We start from the raw sequence: 18,492 nt of genomic DNA, 5'->3' as shown, positions 1-18,492 counted from the left end.
TTGTGGTAAGAAGAACAGTCGCTGGTGTCATGGAAGTGGAGGCTGATGATAATGTGTGTTGACTGGTTTGGGTGCTGGTTCTCATTGAATTTGATGTCACAGAGGCGGTTGAAAATAATGGCAGTGGTGTGGATGAGGTCTGAGGAGCTGATGGGGTTGGTAAGTTGGAGGTGGTGTGCATGGATGTTTCTGAGGGGGTACCTGTGGTGTGTACTGGGCTGGAGACAGCAACAGTGGTTGAAGGGTGTGTGGTGTGTGGACCATGAGGACTGCTGGGTGTACCTGAGGTGGTGTGGACCACAGGAGTACCAGTTACACCCATGGTGGACATAGTTGATGTGGTTGTTGCAGGAACTGGTGTGGATGGATGGGCAGTCATGGAAGAAGTTTGTGAGATGTGGGAAGGAGAGGTCTTGCTTGTGGAGAATGAGCTTTGAGCTTGTGTGGTGGCACTGGTTGTGAGAATGACAGGAACTGATGTTTGTGGAGGGCTTGTGCCTTCCATTGTGGTAGGAAGAACAGTTCCTGGTGTCATGGAAGTGGAGGCTGATGATAATGTGTGTTGACTGGTTTGGGTGCTGGTTCTCATTGAATTTGATGTCACAGAGGAGGTTGAAAATAATGGCAGTGGTGTGGATGAGGTCTGAGGAGCTGATGGGGTTGGTAAGTTGGAGGTGGTGTGTATGGATGTTTCTGAGGGGGGACGTGTGGTGTGTACTGAGCTGGAGACAGCAACAGTGGTTGAAGGGTGTGTGGTGTGTGGACCATGAGGACTGCTGGGTGTACCTGAGGTGGTGTGGACCACAGGAGTACCAGTTACACCCATAGTGGACATAGTTGATGTGGTTGTTGCAGGAACTGGTGTGGATGGATGGGCAGTCATGGAAGAAGTTTGTGAGATGTGGGAAGGAGAGGTCCTGTCTGTGGAGAATGAGCTTTGAGCTTGTGTGGTGGCACTGGTTGTGAGAATGACAGGAACTGATGTTTGTGGAGGGCTTGTGCCTTCCATTGTGGTAGGAAGAACAGTTCCTGGTGTCATGGAAGTGGAGGCTGATGATAATGTGTGTTGACTGGTATGGGTGCTAGTTCTCATTGAATTTGATGTCACAGAGGAGGTTGAAAATAATGGCAGTGGTGTGGATGAGGTCTGAGGAGCTGATGGGGTTGGTAAGTTGGAGGTGGTGTGCATGGATGTTTCTGAGGGGGTACCTGTGGTGTGTACTGGGCTGGAGACAGCAACAGTGGTTGAAGGGTGTGTGGTGTGTGGACCATGAGGACTGCTGGGTGTACCTGAGGTGGTGTGGACCACAGGAGTACCAGTTACACCCATGGTGGACATAGTTGATGTGGTTGTTGCAGGAACTGGTGTGGATGGATGGGCAGTCATGGAAGAAGTTTGTGAGATGTGGGAAGGAGAGGTCTTGCTTGTAGAGAATGAGCTTTGAGCTTGTGTGGTGGCACTGGTTGTGAGAATGACAGGAACTGATGTTTGTGGAGGGCTTGTGCCTTCCATTGTGGTAGGAAGAACAGTTCCTGGTGTCATGGAAGTGGAGGCTGATGATAATGTGTGTTGACTGGTTTGGGTGCTGGTTCTCATTGAATTTGATGTCACAGAGGCGGTTGAAAATAATGGCAGTGGTGTGGATGAGGTCTGAGGAGCTGATGGGGTTGGTAAGTTGGAGGTGGTGTGTATGGATGTTTCTGAGGGGGGACCTGTGGTGTGTACTGGGCTGGAGACAGCAACAGTGGTTGAAGGGTGTGTGGTGTGTGGACCATGAGGACTGCTGGGTGTACCTGAGGTGGTGTGGACCACAGGAGTACCAGTTACACCCATAGTGGACATAGTTGATGTGGTTGTTGCAGGAACTGGTGTGGATGGATGGGCAGTCATGGAAGAAGTTTGTGAGATGTGGGAAGGAGAGGTCTTGCTTGTGGAGAATGAGCTTTGAGCTTGTGTGGTGGCACTGGTTGTGAGAATGACAGGAACTGATGTTTGTGGAGGGCTTGTGCCTTCCATTGTGGTAGGAAGAACAGTCGCTGGTGTCATGGAAGTGGAGGCTGATGATAATGTGTGTTGACTGGTTTGGGTGCTGGTTCTCATTGAATTTGATGTCACAGAGGAGGTTGAGAATAATGGCAGTGGTGTGGATGAGGTCTGAGGAGCTGATGGGGTTGGTAAGTTGGAGGTGGTGTGCATGGATGTTTCTGAGGGGGGACGTGTGGTGTGTACTGAGCTGGAGACAGCAACAGTGGTTGAAGGGTGTGTGGTGTGTGGACCATGAGGACTGCTGGGTGTACCTGAGGTGGTGTAGACCACAGGAGTACCAGTTACACCCATGGTGGACATAGTTGATGTGGTTGTTGCAGGAACTGGTGTGGATGGATGGGCAGTCATGGAAGAAGTTTGTGAGATGTGGGAAGGAGAGGTCCTGTCTGTGGAGAATGAGCTTTGAGCTTGTGTGGTGGCACTGGTTGTGAGAATGACAGGAACTGATGTTTGTGGAGGGCTTGTGCCTTCCATTGTGGTAGGAAGAACAGTTCCTGGTGTCATGGAAGTGGAGGCTGATGATAATGTGTGTTGACTGGTATGGGTGCTAGTTCTCATTGAATTTGATGTCACAGAGGAGGTTGAAAATAATGGCAGTGGTGTGGATGAGGTCTGAGGAGCTGATGGGGTTGGTAAGTTGGAGGTGGTGTGCATGGATGTTTCTGAGGGGGTACCTGTGGTGTGTACTGGGCTGGAGACAGCAACAGTGGTTGAAGGGTGTGTGGTGTGTGGACCATGAGGACTGCTGGGTGTACCTGAGGTGGTGTGGACCACAGGAGTACCAGTTACACCCATGGTGGACATAGTTGATGTGGTTGTTGCAGGAACTGATGTGGATGGATGGGCAGTCATGGAAGAAGTTTGTGAGATGTGGGAAGGAGAGGTCTTGCTTGTGGAGAATGAGCTTTGAGCTTGTGTGGTGGCACTGGTTGTGAGAATGACAGGAACTGATGTTTGTGGAGGGCTTGTGCCTTCCATTGTGGTAGGAAGAACAGTTCCTGGTGTCATGGAAGTGGAGGCTGATGATAATGTGTGTTGACTGGTTTGGGTGCTGGTTTCCATTGAATTTGATGTCACAGAGGTGGTTGAAAATAATGGCAGTGGTGTGGATGAGGTCTGAGGAGCTGATGGGGTTGGTAAGTTGGAGGTGGTGTGTATGGATGTTTCTGAGGGGGGACCTGTGGTGTGTACTGGGCTGGAGACAGCAACAGTGGTTGAAGGGTGTGTGGTGTGTGGACCATGAGGACTGCTGGGTGTACCTGAGGTGGTGTGGACCACAGGAGTACCAGTTACACCCATGGTGGACATAGTTGATGTGGTTGTTGCAGGAACTGGTGTGGATGGATGGGCAGTCATGGAAGAAGTTTGTGAGATGTGGGAAGGAGAGGTCTTGCTTGTGGAGAATGAGCTTTGAGCTTGTGTGGTGGCACTGGTTGTGAGAATGACAGGAACTGATGTTTGTGGAGGGCTTGTGCCTTCCATTGTGGTAGGAAGAACAGTTCCTGGTGTCATGGAAGTGGAGGCTGATGATAATGTGTGTTGACTGGTTTGGGTGCTGGTTCTCATTGAATTTGATGTCACAGAGGAGGTTGAAAATAATGGCAGTGGTGTGGATGAGGTCTGAGGAGCTGATGGGGTTGGTAAGTTGGAGGTGGTGTGCATGGATGTTTCTGAGGGGGTACCTGTGGTGTGTACTGGGCTGGAGACAGCAACAGTGGTTGAAGGGTGTGTGGTGTGTGGACCATGAGGACTGCTGGGTGTACCTGAGGTGGTGTGGACCACAGGAGTACCAGTTACACCCATGGTGGACATAGTTGATGTGGTTGTTGCAGGAACTGATGTGGATGGATGGGCAGTCATGGAAGAAGTTTGTGAGATGTGGGAAGGAGAGGTCTTGCTTGTGGAGAATGAGCTTTGAGCTTGTGTGGTGGCACTGGTTGTGAGAATGACAGGAACTGATGTTTGTGGAGGGCTTGTGCCTTCCATTGTGGTAGGAAGAACAGTCGCTGGTGTCATGGAAGTGGAGGCTGATGATAATGTGTGTTGACTGGTTTGGGTGCTGGTTTCCATTGAATTTGATGTCACAGAGGCGGTTGAAAATAATGGCAGTGGTGTGGATGAGGTCTGAGGAGCTGATGGGGTTGGTAAGTTGGAGGTGGTGTGTATGGATGTTTCTGAGGGGGGACCTGTGGTGTGTACTGGGCTGGAGACAGCAACAGTGGTTGAAGGGTGTGTGGTGTGTGGACCATGAGGACTGCTGGGTGTACCTGAGGTGGTGTGGACCACAGGAGTACCAGTTACACCCATGGTGGACATAGTTGATGTGGTTGTTGCAGGAACTGGTGTGGATGGATGGGCAGTCATGGAAGAAGTTTGTGAGATGTGGGAAGGAGAGGTCTTGCTTGTGGAGAATGAGCTTTGAGCTTGTGTGGTGGCACTGGTTGTGAGAATGACAGGAACTGATGTTTGTGGAGGGCTTGTGCCTTCCATTGTGGTAGGAAGAACAGTTCCTGGTGTCATGGAAGTGGAGGCTGATGATAATGTGTGTTGACTGGTTTGGGTGCTGGTTCTCATTGAATTTGATGTCACAGAGGAGGTTGAAAATAATGGCAGTGGTGTGGATGAGGTCTGAGGAGCTGATGGGGTTGGTAAGTTGGAGGTGGTGTGTATGGATGTTTCTGAGGGGGGACCTGTGGTGTGTACTGGGCTGGAGACAGCAACAGTGGTTGAAGGGTGTGTGGTGTGTGGACCATGAGGACTGCTGGGTGTACCTGAGGTGGTGTGGACCACAGGAGTACCAGTTACACCCATGGTGGACATAGTTGATGTGGTTGTTGCAGGAACTGGTGTGGATGGATGGGCAGTCATGGAAGAAGTTTGTGAGATGTGGGAAGGAGAGGTCCTGTCTGTGGAGAATGAGCTTTGAACTTGTGTGGTGGCACTGGTTGTGAGAATGACAGGAACTGATGTTTGTGGAGGGCTTGTGCCTTCCATTGTGGTAGGAAGAACAGTTCCTGGTGTCATGGAAGTGGAGGCTGATGATAATGTGTGTTGACTGGTTTGGGTGCTGGTTCTCATTGAATTTGATGTCACAGAGGAGGTTGAAAATAATGGCAGTGGTGTGGATGAGGTCTGAGGAGCTGATGGGGTTGGTAAGTTGGAGGTGGTGTGTATGGATGTTTCTGAGGGGGGACCTGTGGTGTGTACTGGGCTGGAGACAGCAACAGTGGTTGAAGGGTGTGTGGTGTGTGGACCATGAGGACTGCTGGGTGTACCTGAGGTGGTGTGGACCACAGGAGTACCAGTTACACCCATGGTGGACATAGTTGATGTGGTTGTTGCAGGAACTGATGTGGATGGATGGGCAGTCATGGAAGAAGTTTGTGAGATGTGGGAAGGAGAGGTCTTGCTTGTGGAGAATGAGCTTTGAGCTTGTGTGGTGGCACTGGTTGTGAGAATGACAGGAACTGATGTTTGTGGAGGGCTTGTGCCTTCCATTGTGGTAGGAAGAACAGTCGCTGGTGTCATGGAAGTGGAGGCTGATGATAATGTGTGTTGACTGGTTTGGGTGCTGGTTTCCATTGAATTTGATGTCACAGAGGCGGTTGAAAATAATGGCAGTGGTGTGGATGAGGTCTGAGGAGCTGATGGGGTTGGTAAGTTGGAGGTGGTGTGTATGGATGTTTCTGAGGGGGGACCTGTGGTGTGTACTGGGCTGGAGACAGCAACAGTGGTTGAAGGGTGTGTGGTGTGTGGACCATGAGGACTGCTGGGTGTACCTGAGGTGGTGTGGACCACAGGAGTACCAGTTACACCCATGGTGGACATAGTTGATGTGGTTGTTGCAGGAACTGGTGTGGATGGATGGTCAGTCATGGAAGAAGTTTGTGAGATGTGGGAAGGAGAGGTCTTGCTTGTGGAGAATGAGCTTTGAGCTTGTGTGGTGGCACTGGTTGTGAGAATGACAGGAACTGATGTTTGTGGAGGGCTTGTGCCTTCCATTGTGGTAGGAAGAACAGTTCCTGGTGTCATGGAAGTGGAGGCTGATGATAATGTGTGTTGACTGGTTTGGGTGCTGGTTCTCATTGAATTTGATGTCACAGAGGAGGTTGAAAATAATGGCAGTGGTGTGGATGAGGTCTGAGGAGCTGATGGGGTTGGTAAGTTGGAGGTGGTGTGTATGGATGTTTCTGAGGGGGGACCTGTGGTGTGTACTGGGCTGGAGACAGCAACAGTGGTTGAAGGGTGTGTGGTGTGTGGACCATGAGGACTGCTGGGTGTACCTGAGGTGGTGTGGACCACAGGAGTACCAGTTACACCCATGGTGGACATAGTTGATGTGGTTGTTGCAGGAACTGGTGTGGATGGATGGGCAGTCATGGAAGAAGTTTGTGAGATGTGGGAAGGAGAGGTCCTGTCTGTGGAGAATGAGCTTTGAACTTGTGTGGTGGCACTGGTTGTGAGAATGACAGGAACTGATGTTTGTGGAGGGCTTGTGCCTTCCATTGTGGTAGGAAGAACAGTTCCTGGTGTCATGGAAGTGGAGGCTGATGATAATGTGTGTTGACTGGTTTGGGTGCTGGTTCTCATTGAATTTGATGTCACAGAGGCGGTTGAAAATAATGGCAGTGGTGTAGATGAGGTCTGAGGAGCTGATGGGGTTGGTAAGTTGGAGGTGGTGTGTATGGATGTTTCTGAGGGGGGACCTGTGGTGTGTACTGAGCTGGAGACAGCAACAGTGGTTGAAGGGTGTGTGGTGTGTGGACCATGAGGACTGCTGGGTGTACCTGAGGTGGTGTGGACCACAGGAGTACCAGTTACACCCATAGTGGACATAGTTGATGTGGTTGTTGCAGGAACTGGTGTGGATGGATGGGCAGTCATGGAAGAAGTTTGTGAGATGTGGGAAGGAGAGGTCCTGTCTGTGGAGAATGAGCTTTGAGCTTGTGTGGTGGCACTGGTTGTGAGAATGACAGGAACTGATGTTTGTGGAGGGCTTGTGCCTTCCATTGTGGTAGGAAGAACAGTTCCTGGTGTCATGGAAGTGGAGGGTGATGATAATGTGTGTTGACTGGTATGGGTGCTAGTTCTCATTGAATTTGATGTCACAGAGGAGGTTGAAAATAATGGCAGTGGTGTGGATGAGGTCTGAGGAGCTGATGGGGTTGGTAAGTTGGAGGTGGTGTGTATGGATGTTTCTGAGGGGGGACCTGTGGTGTGTACTGGGCTGGAGACAGCAACAGTGGTTGAAGGGTGTGTGGTGTGTGGACCATGAGGACTGCTGGGTGTACCTGAGGTGGTGTGGACCACAGGAGTACCAGTTACACCCATGGTGGACATAGTTGATGTGGTTGTTGCAGGAACTCTTGTGGATGGATGGGCAGTCATGGAAGAAGTTTGTGAGATGTGGGACGGAGAGGTCTTGCTTGTGGAGAATGAGTTTTGAGCTTGTGTGGTGGCACTGGTTGTGAGAATGACAGGAACTGATGTTTGTGGAGGGCTTGTGCCTTCCATTGTGGTAGGAAGAACAGTCGCTGGCGTCATGGAAGTGGAGGCTGATGATAATGTGTGTTGACTGGTTTGGGTGCTGGTTCTCATTGAATTTGATGTCACAGAGGCGGTTGAAAATAATGGCAGTGGTGTGGACGAGGTCTGAGGAGCTGATGGGGTTGATAAGTTGGAGGTGGTGTGCATGGATGTTTCTGAGGGGGGACCTGTGGTGTGTACTGAGCTGGAAACAGCAACAATGGTTGAAGGGTATGTGGTGTGTGGACCATGAGCACTGCTGGGTGTACCTGAGGTGGTGTGGACCACAGGAGTACCAGTTACACCCATGGTGGACATAGTTGATGTGGTTGTTGCAGGAACTGGTGTGGATGGATAGGCAGTCATGGACGAAGTTTTTGAGATGTGGGAAGGAGAGGTCCTGCCTGTGGAGAATGAGCTTTGAGCTTGTGTGGTGGCACTGGTTGTGTGAATGACCTCTGTTGGTGTATGTGTGGTCTCTGTGGCTTCGGTTTTGGTTTGTAGAATGGTGCTCTTAGGTCTGGTCACGGAAGCCGATGATGTTTTGTGTTGGCTGCTAGGGGTGCTAAGCTTTTCAGAAGTTGTCACAGTGGAGGTTGATAATGATGCCAGTGTTGTCTTCAGAGAGGACTCAGGAGCTGATGGTGTTGGGAATTTGATGGTGGTCCGCTCGGAAATTCCCGAGGGCTTTGTGGTATGTGTTGTGGCAGAGATAACAGCTGTGGCTTGAGGGGTGGTGTTAAGTGTCTTATGGGGACTGCTATGTGTGACTAAGGAGGTATTGATTGTTGTGGTATCAGTAATACTCGTGGAGGGCTTAGTTGAACTGACTGTCGGTGGAACTGATATGGACTGATGGGCCGTCATGGAAGTAGGGTGAGAAAGGACAGAAGTGTAGCTTCTGGTCGTGGAGAATGAACTTTGAGATTGAGAAGTGGCACTTATTTTGGAAGTGCTAAGAGATGCTGTAAGTGTGGGCCTTGTTCCCTCCATTGTGGTCTTTGGAAGAATGGTGCTAAATATCTTGGTGGTGGAAGCAGTTGAAACTGTTTCTGTGCTTGTGGGAGTCCTAATTATCTGTGAAGTTGGTGTTACAGAGGAGGTTGAAAATACTGGCAGTGTTGTGGCCAAAGAAGTCTGAGGACCTGATTGTGTATGGAAGGTGATTGTGGTCTGCACAGAAGTTTCTAAGGGGGGGCCGGTGGTGTATGTTGAGCTAGAGACAGGAACAGTGGGTGGAGGTTGTGTGGTATGCGGAGTAGTAGGCCTGCTAGTTGTTCCTGAGGTGGTGTGCACCACAGGGGTACCAGTTCCTCCCATGGTAGACCCATTGGATGTTGTAGTGAGGGGAAGTGATGTGGGCTGATGCTGAGTTGTATTTGAAGGGTGTGTTAAGGAAGCTGAGGTGGTTTGTGTGGAGAATGAATTTGAGGTTAGGGTTGTGTAGGTGCCTGGGGCTAATGTTTGTGTTATTTCTGTTTCCTCTACTGTGGTGGTTTGTAACATGGTGGTGGATGGGTTTATTATGGAAGGTGATGGTAGTATATGTGAAGTAGTTGGGGTCATGAGAGTCTGAGATGTTGGTGTCACTTCTGACGTAGTAAGTGTTGGATTTACAGAGGCTAATGAGCTTTGAGTCCTTGGAAAAGCGGTTGTTGTCTGGATGGATGTTTCTGAGGGAGCAGTTGTGGAGTATTCTGTAGTGTGGAAAGAAATGGTTGGTTGAGAGTGGGTGCTCCATGTCATGTGTGTTGACTTAGTTTGAGATACTGTGTTTGGGGTCCAAGTATTTGTATTAGGTGGTGGTAGGCTATTGCTTTGTCCTGTTTGATGTGTGGTCAGGGTAGTCTTTCCTGAGAGAGGTAGTTCTGTGGTCTCAGTTGCATGGCTTGTTGTGGCTGGATGGTGACTTTCCTGTTGGGCTGATGTCACTGTGGATCATGGCAGTGAATAATGTTCAGTTTATGCTCATAGTCCTTTACATATGCTGTGCTGTGTCCCTGGACTGGCTTTTCTCTGTTTTCCTAGCTTATGAGGCTCTTGGCTTTCTTTGGTGAACTTTCCTGCTGTCCTAGCTCCCCTCCTTTACACGTACCGTGATGTACCCCTTTACCTCATTCCTGCCTGTCCTGCGTGGCCTGAGGCGTGGCTGGTTGTCATGCTGTGTCCCTTTCTCCCTGCCACTTGTCTGCCCCATTGGCTCCCCTCTCCCTCACCCCCTGAGCAATGCAGACCCTCTTGTTGAGTTGGATATGCTATACTGAGGGTCAGAGTTGAACATTTGGCTCGGGTGCCCTGGCTTCCCAGGGGCCTTGACTCACCTCGGCTGGTGGACATCTCAGGCATTACTGAGGTTGGTGGTGTCACTGTGGTACTCTCTGTGAACTGAGCTGTGGTCTTTGTGGATGAGCTGGGGGAAGATGCTGTGGGCTTGGTTGTGGCCTGTGTCACTGGGAGCCTTGTGGGTGTTGACCTCGGTATGGATGTAGGAGGCAAAGGTGATGTCAGTGGTGCAGTAGCCTCAGTGGTCTGAGGGTATTCTGTAGAGGAAAGTCATGGCAATACCTCTTTCCCACTTGCTTTTCCCAGATGCGTGTTTAAGTCCCCTGCTCTTTACTCCTGCCTTCAGGGTGCTTATCTTATTGTTATCTCTTCATAGTTTAATGAACACCAGTCTTGTCCCTTTCCTAGCCTGCAAGTCCACCTTGCTGATGTGGACTCACCTCAAGGGCAGTAACCACACAGGCTCTCATGGGCCACTGATCATCCCTCTGCCCACATTTCTGCTCTTAGGGCTGATGTTCCTTTCTCCTTGGTGTCCCCAGCAGCATCTGGGATTGCTGCTGTATGTGAGTGGGGCAGGCTTCAGGATGGAGGCCTAGAGGATCCTATGTATATTCTAGTGGAAGTTTCAGACAGCTTTGAATGGCCACACTGAGTGACCAGCTAGCTTGAGTTGTAAGCTAGGTTTTCAGAAAAATCTCCACCCTGCCTTTCATGCCCAGGGAATTCTGTGCTGAGACACTGCCTTCAGGCATATCTCAGTGGGAAGACAGTGAGAGCCCCCTCCCTACCCTAGGACTCTACTGCATCCCTCTTTTTTACCTGAGGAGACTGTGGATTTCTTGGGGGTGGTCCAGTCTGTTACTTCCTCAGTGGAGGAGGGGGTTGAAGGTGCTGGGGTTGGAAGACCTGGCAAGTAGGAGGGGCCCACAGGTGTAGCTGCAGAGCTGGAACTATAGAACTCAGTGCTGGTGGGAGTTGCCGTGGTGGGCTGTGAACCTGTGTGGGGCATAGGTGCTCTCATGGATGGGCAGGATCTGGCTTTGGTGCCTCTTTGGGAAGAGACTGATCTGCCGGATGAAGGGCTAGGCCAAAGGTACAGGGTGGCTCATGGACCTATGAAGGCAGCATGGACTCCTGATAGACTTAACCTGTGGAGGCCTTGCTTCCTGCTCAGTCAAAGATCAAGTGAGTCAAGTGGCCCCGGCCAATGGCTGGCCAGGAGCTAAGCTTTGTATGCTGTTTCCCTTCTGACCTGGGACTGCAAGATACATTACCCACCCTCCCAGGACCTGGCAGACGTAGAGACTGGGCTGGTGGGATGGGGAGGGCTGTCCACTGGAGCTAAGGTGAGCCCTAGTCTGGAAGCCTTCATCCTGTGGTACCAAGTGGGTGAGCAATCACCTGTGGTGGCTGGCGGTAGTGTGGTAGTGGGTGGTGCTGCTGCAAGAGAAGGGGGTCATCAGGAAGTGCTGCTTGACTGTCCCATTGCTCCTCTGACTGTCCCTCTTCCTCCCTCCCTTGTCAGCCTGGCAGGGAGAGTAGGGGACCAGCCAGGGTGCCATGGCAGGGTAGTGTAAAGCTGGGTTCATAGGAAAATCCCCATTGTGTACCCAAGTTTCCTCGATGGCTTGGGGCGCCCTGCCCTAACATTGTGGCTAAGCAATGGCTGGAATGGGGTATAGAGCAGAGGCCAAGGGGACCAGTACTGCTTTTTTTTTTTTTTTTTTTTTGCTGTGTACTATGACACTGTTCGAGCCTGTGTGATAGTATCCTGAAGGAAAGCATCTAGGAAGGAGTTACTGGTGCTGGACAGGCTTGATGCATATTTTGCCCACACAAGGGCTGTACTCCCTGGTGGCAGGAACATGTGCTAGACTTACCGCAGGGTACACAGGTCCCTTCTTTGTGGTCGAAGTACTCGTTGTGGGAGCAGTTGTAGCATCCTGGGGCAGAAAAGGGTCAAGCTCGGCACTCCTTTTCACACCCACCAGCCCCACTTGTCTGCCCACTACTGCTTGCCCACTACTGCTCTGTGTTCCCTTCTCAGCCCTCCCGCCCCCACCTCTTCCTCTCCCTTCACACCAGCTTCTGGAGTCACCTGCTGGGCTCCCGAGCTCTGCCCTGTGTGTCCTTGCTCTGGCTCTTGGTGCTTGTGTCTGAACTGCCTTTTCATGTCTTTGATTTTGAGACATCTCACTGTTTGGCTCTAGCTGACCTGGAACTCACTATGTAACCCAGAATGGCTTTGAACCTACAGAAATCTGCCTGCCTCTGCCTCCTGAGTGTTGGGACTAAAGGCATGCGCCACCATGACTGGCCTAATTGCTCTTTTTTGATGTGGAGACCACTGTCTCTGCCCCAGCTCCTGCCCCTCTGATCTTCGACCCTGTGAGAGACTCTAGAGCAGCAGCAGCCACCCAGCTGTGCTGTTCCTGTGGCATCTGTCTTAACTTCCACTGTGGTAGGTGTGTCAGCTGACAGGTTTTTAATTCCTTAGTTTGCTTTTTAAGGATCTTTCCCAGGCCAGAGAGAAGGACTAGTTTGTGTGAGGCCAGGTCCTCAGTCAAGAACAAGGCCTGGAATTCAGGACACGTTTGCTGAGTATGTGAGTGAGTGGATGTGTGAGTGGATGAATGTGTGCTGAGTAATGTGTCGGTGAATGAATACATGAGAGTGGGTCTGTGTGTGAACAGATGAATGCATTATGAATAGATGTGTGTATGAAAGAATAAATGAATGAACAAAAGTCTACATGCTTGGCATGTACATCCCTGTGCTTGATACCTTCAATGTTTGTGTCCGGGAAGCTCCCCAAGCTGCCAGGGCAGAGACAGGGCTGGTAGTGCCATGTGCAGTTGGCCTCTTGAGCATACTGGTATTCCTCCTCACCCACCAGTGTGTGGATGTTGTAGAAGTCACAGTAGACAGCTGAGAAGAAGAATGTGCATCAGCTGTCATCGAGGTCTAAGTGCCAGAATGAAGGGCTGGGTTCTGTTTGATGCTGTCTCCTCTTGATGGGTCTGGGAAGGGAGAGCCTGGGGAACCCCTGGTGACTCAGGGCTGCCCTGCAGGGATACAGCCTGGTGCCTGCCTGGAGAGAGGCTTCTGGGGTATGCCCCTGGGTGGAGCAGGGTTTGGGCATGGGGTGAGACACTCACGGCAGAAGTCTGGGGCCCTCCAGTCCACACACACGCCCTTGTCCAGACAGGCCTTGGCATAGGCAGCCACTGCATCGCACAGACACTCGCAGTCTCCGCCCATGTCGCAACCACAGGTATCACGCACGCAGGCCTCATAGTAGGGCAGGTGGTATACCTGTGGAGTGGAGGGTCTCATGTTGGCATTTGGCTTGCAGTGGTGGCAAGGTGGAGTTAGACTTTGCTGCCTTAGGGTATAGATATTGGGGGAATGCCCTGGCACTCTGAGAGCATCTTCTAGCGTAAGCTGCAACTGTCAGTGGGCCACCTTCTGGAGGTCAGTGCTGTTGGTGTCAGTCAACCCTGCCCTGGAGTGTCTGTTAGAAACAACTCCTGTTGGGACCAGGGTGTGGCAAACCAAGGCTGACTGTGTCTTGCTTGAATACCTGATCCTCTTAGGGTCTCTACTCCCTTCTTTGGTCCTCCTGAACACCCCAGCTGGCCCCTGGCTACAGAGGCTTTGCACCACCTGGGGTAGCTCCCTGTCGTTTTACTGAGGACAACATATTAGGGGCTGTACTGAAATTCTTAGCCCTGGCCGGGGCTGGGTTCTTATGACTGATTATCTCTTCTCTGGGCCATGCATCCTGGAGCAGCTAGCTTTCTGCCTGAGGTGACACTTTACTCAACTCTCTTGTCTGCTGTGGTCCTCTAGTGGGCAGAGGTCTGGGTACAGCTAACCATCATGTGGATGGCCCTGGCCTCAGGTGATGGGTATTCTCCTCTCCACACCTGATGCCTCCAGCCAACCTGGAATCCCATGGTAGGAGGACTGTGTCTCATGTCTCCATCTTGGAGGATAGGGCCTACCTTACTGTGGCAGGCGGCAAAGGTTTGGCTGTTGATAATGTTGCATTTGCGCTCAGCCCAGGAGCGCCGGAAGGTATTTAGGCTACAGGGATCCACCACGTAACTCGCATCCCCACACAGTGGATTTTCCTTCCACGAGTTCACAAACTCCAGTTCACTGGATGCCACGTACTTGCTGCGTGTCTCAAAGTCATCCTTCATGTTCCCATTGGAGTTGCCACACAAGCCACAGAGGGCATCCTGTGGGAGCAATTGCTGAGAAGCCATGCAGGCTTCACAGAAGATCCCTCACCCTGAGACCAGCTGGGACCATGGTTCAAAAGCAAGCATGCGGTGAGTACCTGGGTGGCACGGCGGATCTTGATAGAGACACTCATGTGCTTGTTCCACACAAGTGTCAGGTTGAGCCTTCCAGGGATGCCTATGTCCAGGACAAGGTTTAGGGGGCTGGGCTTCACCTGAAGGTGCACCAAGGGTTCTTCCCCGCTGACCGTGTAGTTCCTGTCTGCCATTGTGATGGACAGCCCCTGTGTGGGGAGGGCTGTCACCACTTGGTCTCTTTTCCTGCCCACCCCAGTGCCCCGGCTGCCTGTGATTTGAGTGTTTGGAAGGTAGAGGTGCAATCCAGCATAATAAATTTCCATCTTTGTGAGGATTGGGAGTTCAAAGCCAGCCTAAACTGCATGATAAACTTGAGGCTAGCCTAGGCTACATGAGACCCTGTCTCAAAACAATAACAAGAACAGTGAAAGACATGTGTAGGAGTATCTGCTGGGAGCCAGTTCTGGACAGAAGGTTCTAGACACATGGAAACAGATTTCAGCTTCCTGAAGAACAACTTTCTTTTTGCCCTTGAAATGCTGTACATCCCTGGGAAACTGGTGGAGACCATGTGGCCACAAGTTCTGAGTGTGTAACAACCCAGTGGGTCACCAATCTCTGGCCACCCCTTCCCGTCATACAGATGAAGAGGGATTGTGGGAGGGCTATGCAGTGAGGGTGGCGGCTGGGAGACCTGGGAGGGAACGGATCAAAATCCAGCCCTCCCCCACCCTGTGGGACCCAGCCACTTACACCCAGGGAGATCTTGATGGCTCGGGAGCAGGTGACCCCTGATTTCCCACAGACGACGTTCTCTGTCAGGACCTTGAAGGTAGGCTGTGAGCTGTTGGCAGCACAGTCGTCCTGCAGGAAAGGGTGTTGAGGAGAAGCCCCCGTGGTCCCCACCCTGGCTCCTTGCAGCCTTGGCACTGGGCACAGTGGTTACCGTGGCCAGAGTGTATTCACAGTTGCCGTCAAACACGAAGCGCTGTCCATCGAAAGTTACGACGTGGCCTTCACCGTAGAGGACACAGGTGGATGGGCACTGTGCACTAAGCTGGCAGGTCCACTTCCCCTGGGAGCAAGTGCTGGGGAGAGAGAAGGGGAGGACTGGTAAGAGGCAGTTCTTCCACACAAGGAGGTGGGCTGGAGACCTGGCTGTGACCTTAGGATACCCTACCTCTGGAAGCCCCACCTTGGGGCAACTTACTTTTGAGAGTCCTTGCCTGCCCAGATGGCCCTCAGGGTCTGGGTGTTCAGGCTAAGGCATGACCTACCAATTTTTACAGTCAGTATGGAGCTCAGAGCCACCAGGATAGGACACCCCTGCAAAGTCACATGGGCATTCCTCTGCAGGCACACACTGCCCATCGCTGTTCTCATAGAGCCCCTTGGGACAGATACAGCCAGGTTCGCATTTGGTGGGTACCTGGTGGGGAGACAGGCTTCTTAGCTTCTCGGCACTCTGCTACCGCAGCTCCAGCTTCGAGACTCCTCATGTTTTCCCTTTTGTCTAGCCTTCCCTACGGTCTGTGGCAGCTGAGTTTTGCTTCTAGAGAAGCCACCCTTCCAGTAATGTTCCAGGGGTGTGTGTGTGTGTGTGTGTGTGTGTGTGTGTGTGTGTGTGTGTTTGTGTGTATCAGAATGGGCTGCCACGTGCACAGGGACAGGTGGCCATAGTTCCCAAGCTGGGAGCCAGTCCATGTCCTCACAGAATTGTGTAGACAAGTACCCTGTGCTCCAGCTACCCAGCTGCCAGTCAGCTCCTGACTCAATACCAGCACTAGCTATTGAGACAGAGACATGGCTAGAGGGACATTGCGGATGCAGCATGTCCCTGCCCTGCACTGGGCTCCCGTAGATGTGGGGAAACCCTCCTCACTGCTTACACAGTCAATGCCTGTGGCCAGCATCTGGCACGTGGGGGCACATGCAGCCCCAAACTTGTCTTCTGACGACTGGCTGCAGGACTGCAAGGTCTTGGGTTCTGGGCAGGATGCTGCAGGGAGGAGGAAGACAGGTCAGGTGGACTGAGGGATGCCAAGTGGTGTAGGGGCCTGCCGAACAGGGTCTCCTGGCTAGCTCCTGGTATACACTTACCCAAAAACATCTCGGCCTGCCGTGGGCAGCTCAGGCGGCCATTGATGCAGTAGCTGTAAGAGAGGGGCAAGGGCACATGAGCTCCCAGATGTGCAGGGCCCCTCCCTCACCAGGCATTGCCCAGCCCTGCCCTCCATACCATATGACCCCGTTGATCATGGTTGACTGATCAGCCTGGACAAACTTGTAGCTGTCCAGCAGACAGGGGCACTGGGCCTTGTGCACACATTCTGCCTTGTGGTTCAGGTAGGTGCCCTCAGGACAGTTGCAGCCATCCACTGGCACAGCACTTGCATGACACTCTGTCTCACGATCCGACAGAGACAGGCAGGTGCGGTCACAGGCCTTGCTATCGTAGCTGAATGTGCGGTTGCCAGTGCAAGGCACAGCTGTGGGGGGATTAGGGGTCAGGTTCTCAGGACAGAAAGCTGTGTGGGGAAAGGGTCTGGGGCTTGGGGGTGTGATGACTAGCAGGCAGAGAAATGGCTGAGCAGAGTTAGTTAAGGCCCTGGAATTCCTCAAAATGACCACAGGGGCTCTGTTGGGTTTCAGGCTCCCATTCCTCCTATGTCCACAGCCCTGCCCCTTCTGACTCCTCCACAGCCCCTCACCACAGCCAGCACTCACTGCAATTGTCCACGCTGCTCCTCCAGTCCAAGAGCAGGATGCCTCGGGCAGAGCAGGCATGGGCGTAGGCCCCCAGTGCAGAACAGATGTGAGGGAAGGTCTCCTCGTAGTTGCAGGCCTGGTACACACACCTCTGTGGGGAGGGCAGGACCCAGGTGTCTAGGACTGCATCTGCTGCTACCACTTCCCCTTATCCCCTCCTAAATACCATCGGACCCACCTTGTAGAAGGGCTGGGGGTTCACCACAGTGTGGCACTTCTCAAACACACTGCCCTTCCTCAGCAGCATGGAGCAGTGGGTCTCTGCGCACACCTCTGGGGACAACAGGTGCAGTTGTGGGTGTCCTGTTCCGTCCCCATCCCTACAGGCTTAGGTGGCTGAGGGTGGAGTGTAGGGGACTCACTGTTGAGCTGGCTCATGGAGCAGGGATCAGTCTCACGCTCTAGGGCAGCTGGACAGTTCCCTGCACGCCAGGAGTCCACGAAGAGTGAGGCAGTGCCTTCATCGATGCCCATGCTGGTTGTGAAATCATCCGTTGTGTCACCATTGAAATTGCCACAGAGCCCTGAAGGGTCCGGGATGTGAGAGCAACTGAGTGAGTCCTGGCCCGCCCATCCAGTTCCACCGTATACCCTAAAGCTCTCTTCTCTCCAGCTATGACCCTCTGATTAATCATCACTGTCCTCGTGAGGCTGGGGCTATGGGTTCCCTGGATGTAGAGAGCCAGTATAAGGCACTCCTGGGTCCCCTCTGCGTCTAGCTGCAGCAGAGGAGACAGCCAGGCTGACTCTGGGGTGACCGGCAGGACAGTGGCTCACCTCTGGTCTGGCCTCTGAACTGGGGCCCGACTGTGATGTGCGCCTGGAAGACGGGCTGCAGCTGGACCACCAGTTCCAGTCCAAAGGTGGTCACCATCTGGAGGTGGGTGGATGTCTGCCTGAAGATGGTGATGTTGTCTGCAAGAATTCAGGCCTAAGCAGGCTGTCCCTGCTGCCAAGCCACAAAGGCACAGCAACACAAAATTCTCAGTGCCAACCCCAGAAGGACTCACGTGTCTTGTATGGCAGCAACTTGGTGTCCCCATTGTTGGTGACCACTTCATCCTCTGAGATGACAATTTTGTCCTGGAGGGACAGAGGAGTATGAGCAGGGAGTAAGAGGAGCAGGAGCCAGTTGCTGGGTCTGCAGCGATTGTCCACAGCGTGTGCTTGATTCAGGGCAGATAGCCTTACCTTCTTGGACAGGTAGATGATAGACACTAGGGAGGTCTCTGAGTGTGAGTAACCTGACTTGTCATACACAGCCATGAGGGTGCCTTCGTTGGGAAGCAGTGGGCTCTGGGGAGGTGAGTGAGTGGGAGTGAGTGGGGAGGTGAGTGGACAGACTTCCCTCCCCCCCAGCCCTAGGCTCCTCCTACCTGGAGAAGAGTGTAGGTGCAGGTGCCGTGGAAGCGGTAGGGTCTGGCATCGAAGGTGGTGACAAAGGAGCCACCTTCTAGGGAGCAGTGGCCAGGACAAGGCTGCTTCGTGCACGTCCAGCGACCCATGGTGCACTGGCTGCAGGTGGGCGTTAGGGTA

At 52.4% G+C, this 18,492-nt stretch overlaps 1 protein-coding gene across 1 annotated transcript in view; it reads right to left on the bottom strand.

Annotated features, from left to right (window-relative positions):
• The window catches only part of Muc6 (mucin 6, oligomeric mucus/gel-forming), a 30,860-nt gene that overhangs the window by 6,724 nt on the left and 5,644 nt on the right, over positions 1–18,492 (bottom strand). The window contains exons 10-31 of the mRNA XM_059255261.1: positions 18,333–18,471; positions 18,148–18,252; positions 17,967–18,039; positions 17,734–17,871; positions 17,319–17,480; positions 17,135–17,229; positions 16,915–17,047; positions 16,427–16,676; positions 16,288–16,340; positions 16,077–16,186; positions 15,465–15,616; positions 15,134–15,275; positions 14,941–15,051; positions 14,208–14,393; positions 13,867–14,106; positions 13,018–13,174; positions 12,644–12,787; positions 11,740–11,802; positions 11,261–11,296; positions 10,679–10,855; positions 9,895–10,113; positions 8,405–9,495 (exon numbers count right to left, since the gene is read on the bottom strand). Coding sequence (XP_059111244.1) covers positions 8,405–9,495; positions 9,895–10,113; positions 10,679–10,855; positions 11,261–11,296; positions 11,740–11,802; positions 12,644–12,787; positions 13,018–13,174; positions 13,867–14,106; positions 14,208–14,393; positions 14,941–15,051; positions 15,134–15,275; positions 15,465–15,616; positions 16,077–16,186; positions 16,288–16,340; positions 16,427–16,676; positions 16,915–17,047; positions 17,135–17,229; positions 17,319–17,480; positions 17,734–17,871; positions 17,967–18,039; positions 18,148–18,252; positions 18,333–18,471 — 3,976 coding nt within the window. The remainder of the gene's footprint in view (positions 1–8,404; positions 9,496–9,894; positions 10,114–10,678; positions 10,856–11,260; positions 11,297–11,739; positions 11,803–12,643; positions 12,788–13,017; positions 13,175–13,866; positions 14,107–14,207; positions 14,394–14,940; positions 15,052–15,133; positions 15,276–15,464; positions 15,617–16,076; positions 16,187–16,287; positions 16,341–16,426; positions 16,677–16,914; positions 17,048–17,134; positions 17,230–17,318; positions 17,481–17,733; positions 17,872–17,966; positions 18,040–18,147; positions 18,253–18,332; positions 18,472–18,492) is intronic.

This window comes from Peromyscus eremicus, chromosome 1 (genome assembly GCF_949786415.1).
Source record: "Peromyscus eremicus chromosome 1, PerEre_H2_v1, whole genome shotgun sequence".
NCBI lineage: Eukaryota > Metazoa > Chordata > Mammalia > Rodentia > Cricetidae > Peromyscus > Peromyscus eremicus.
This window is presented reverse-complemented; position numbering and strand designations above follow the sequence as displayed.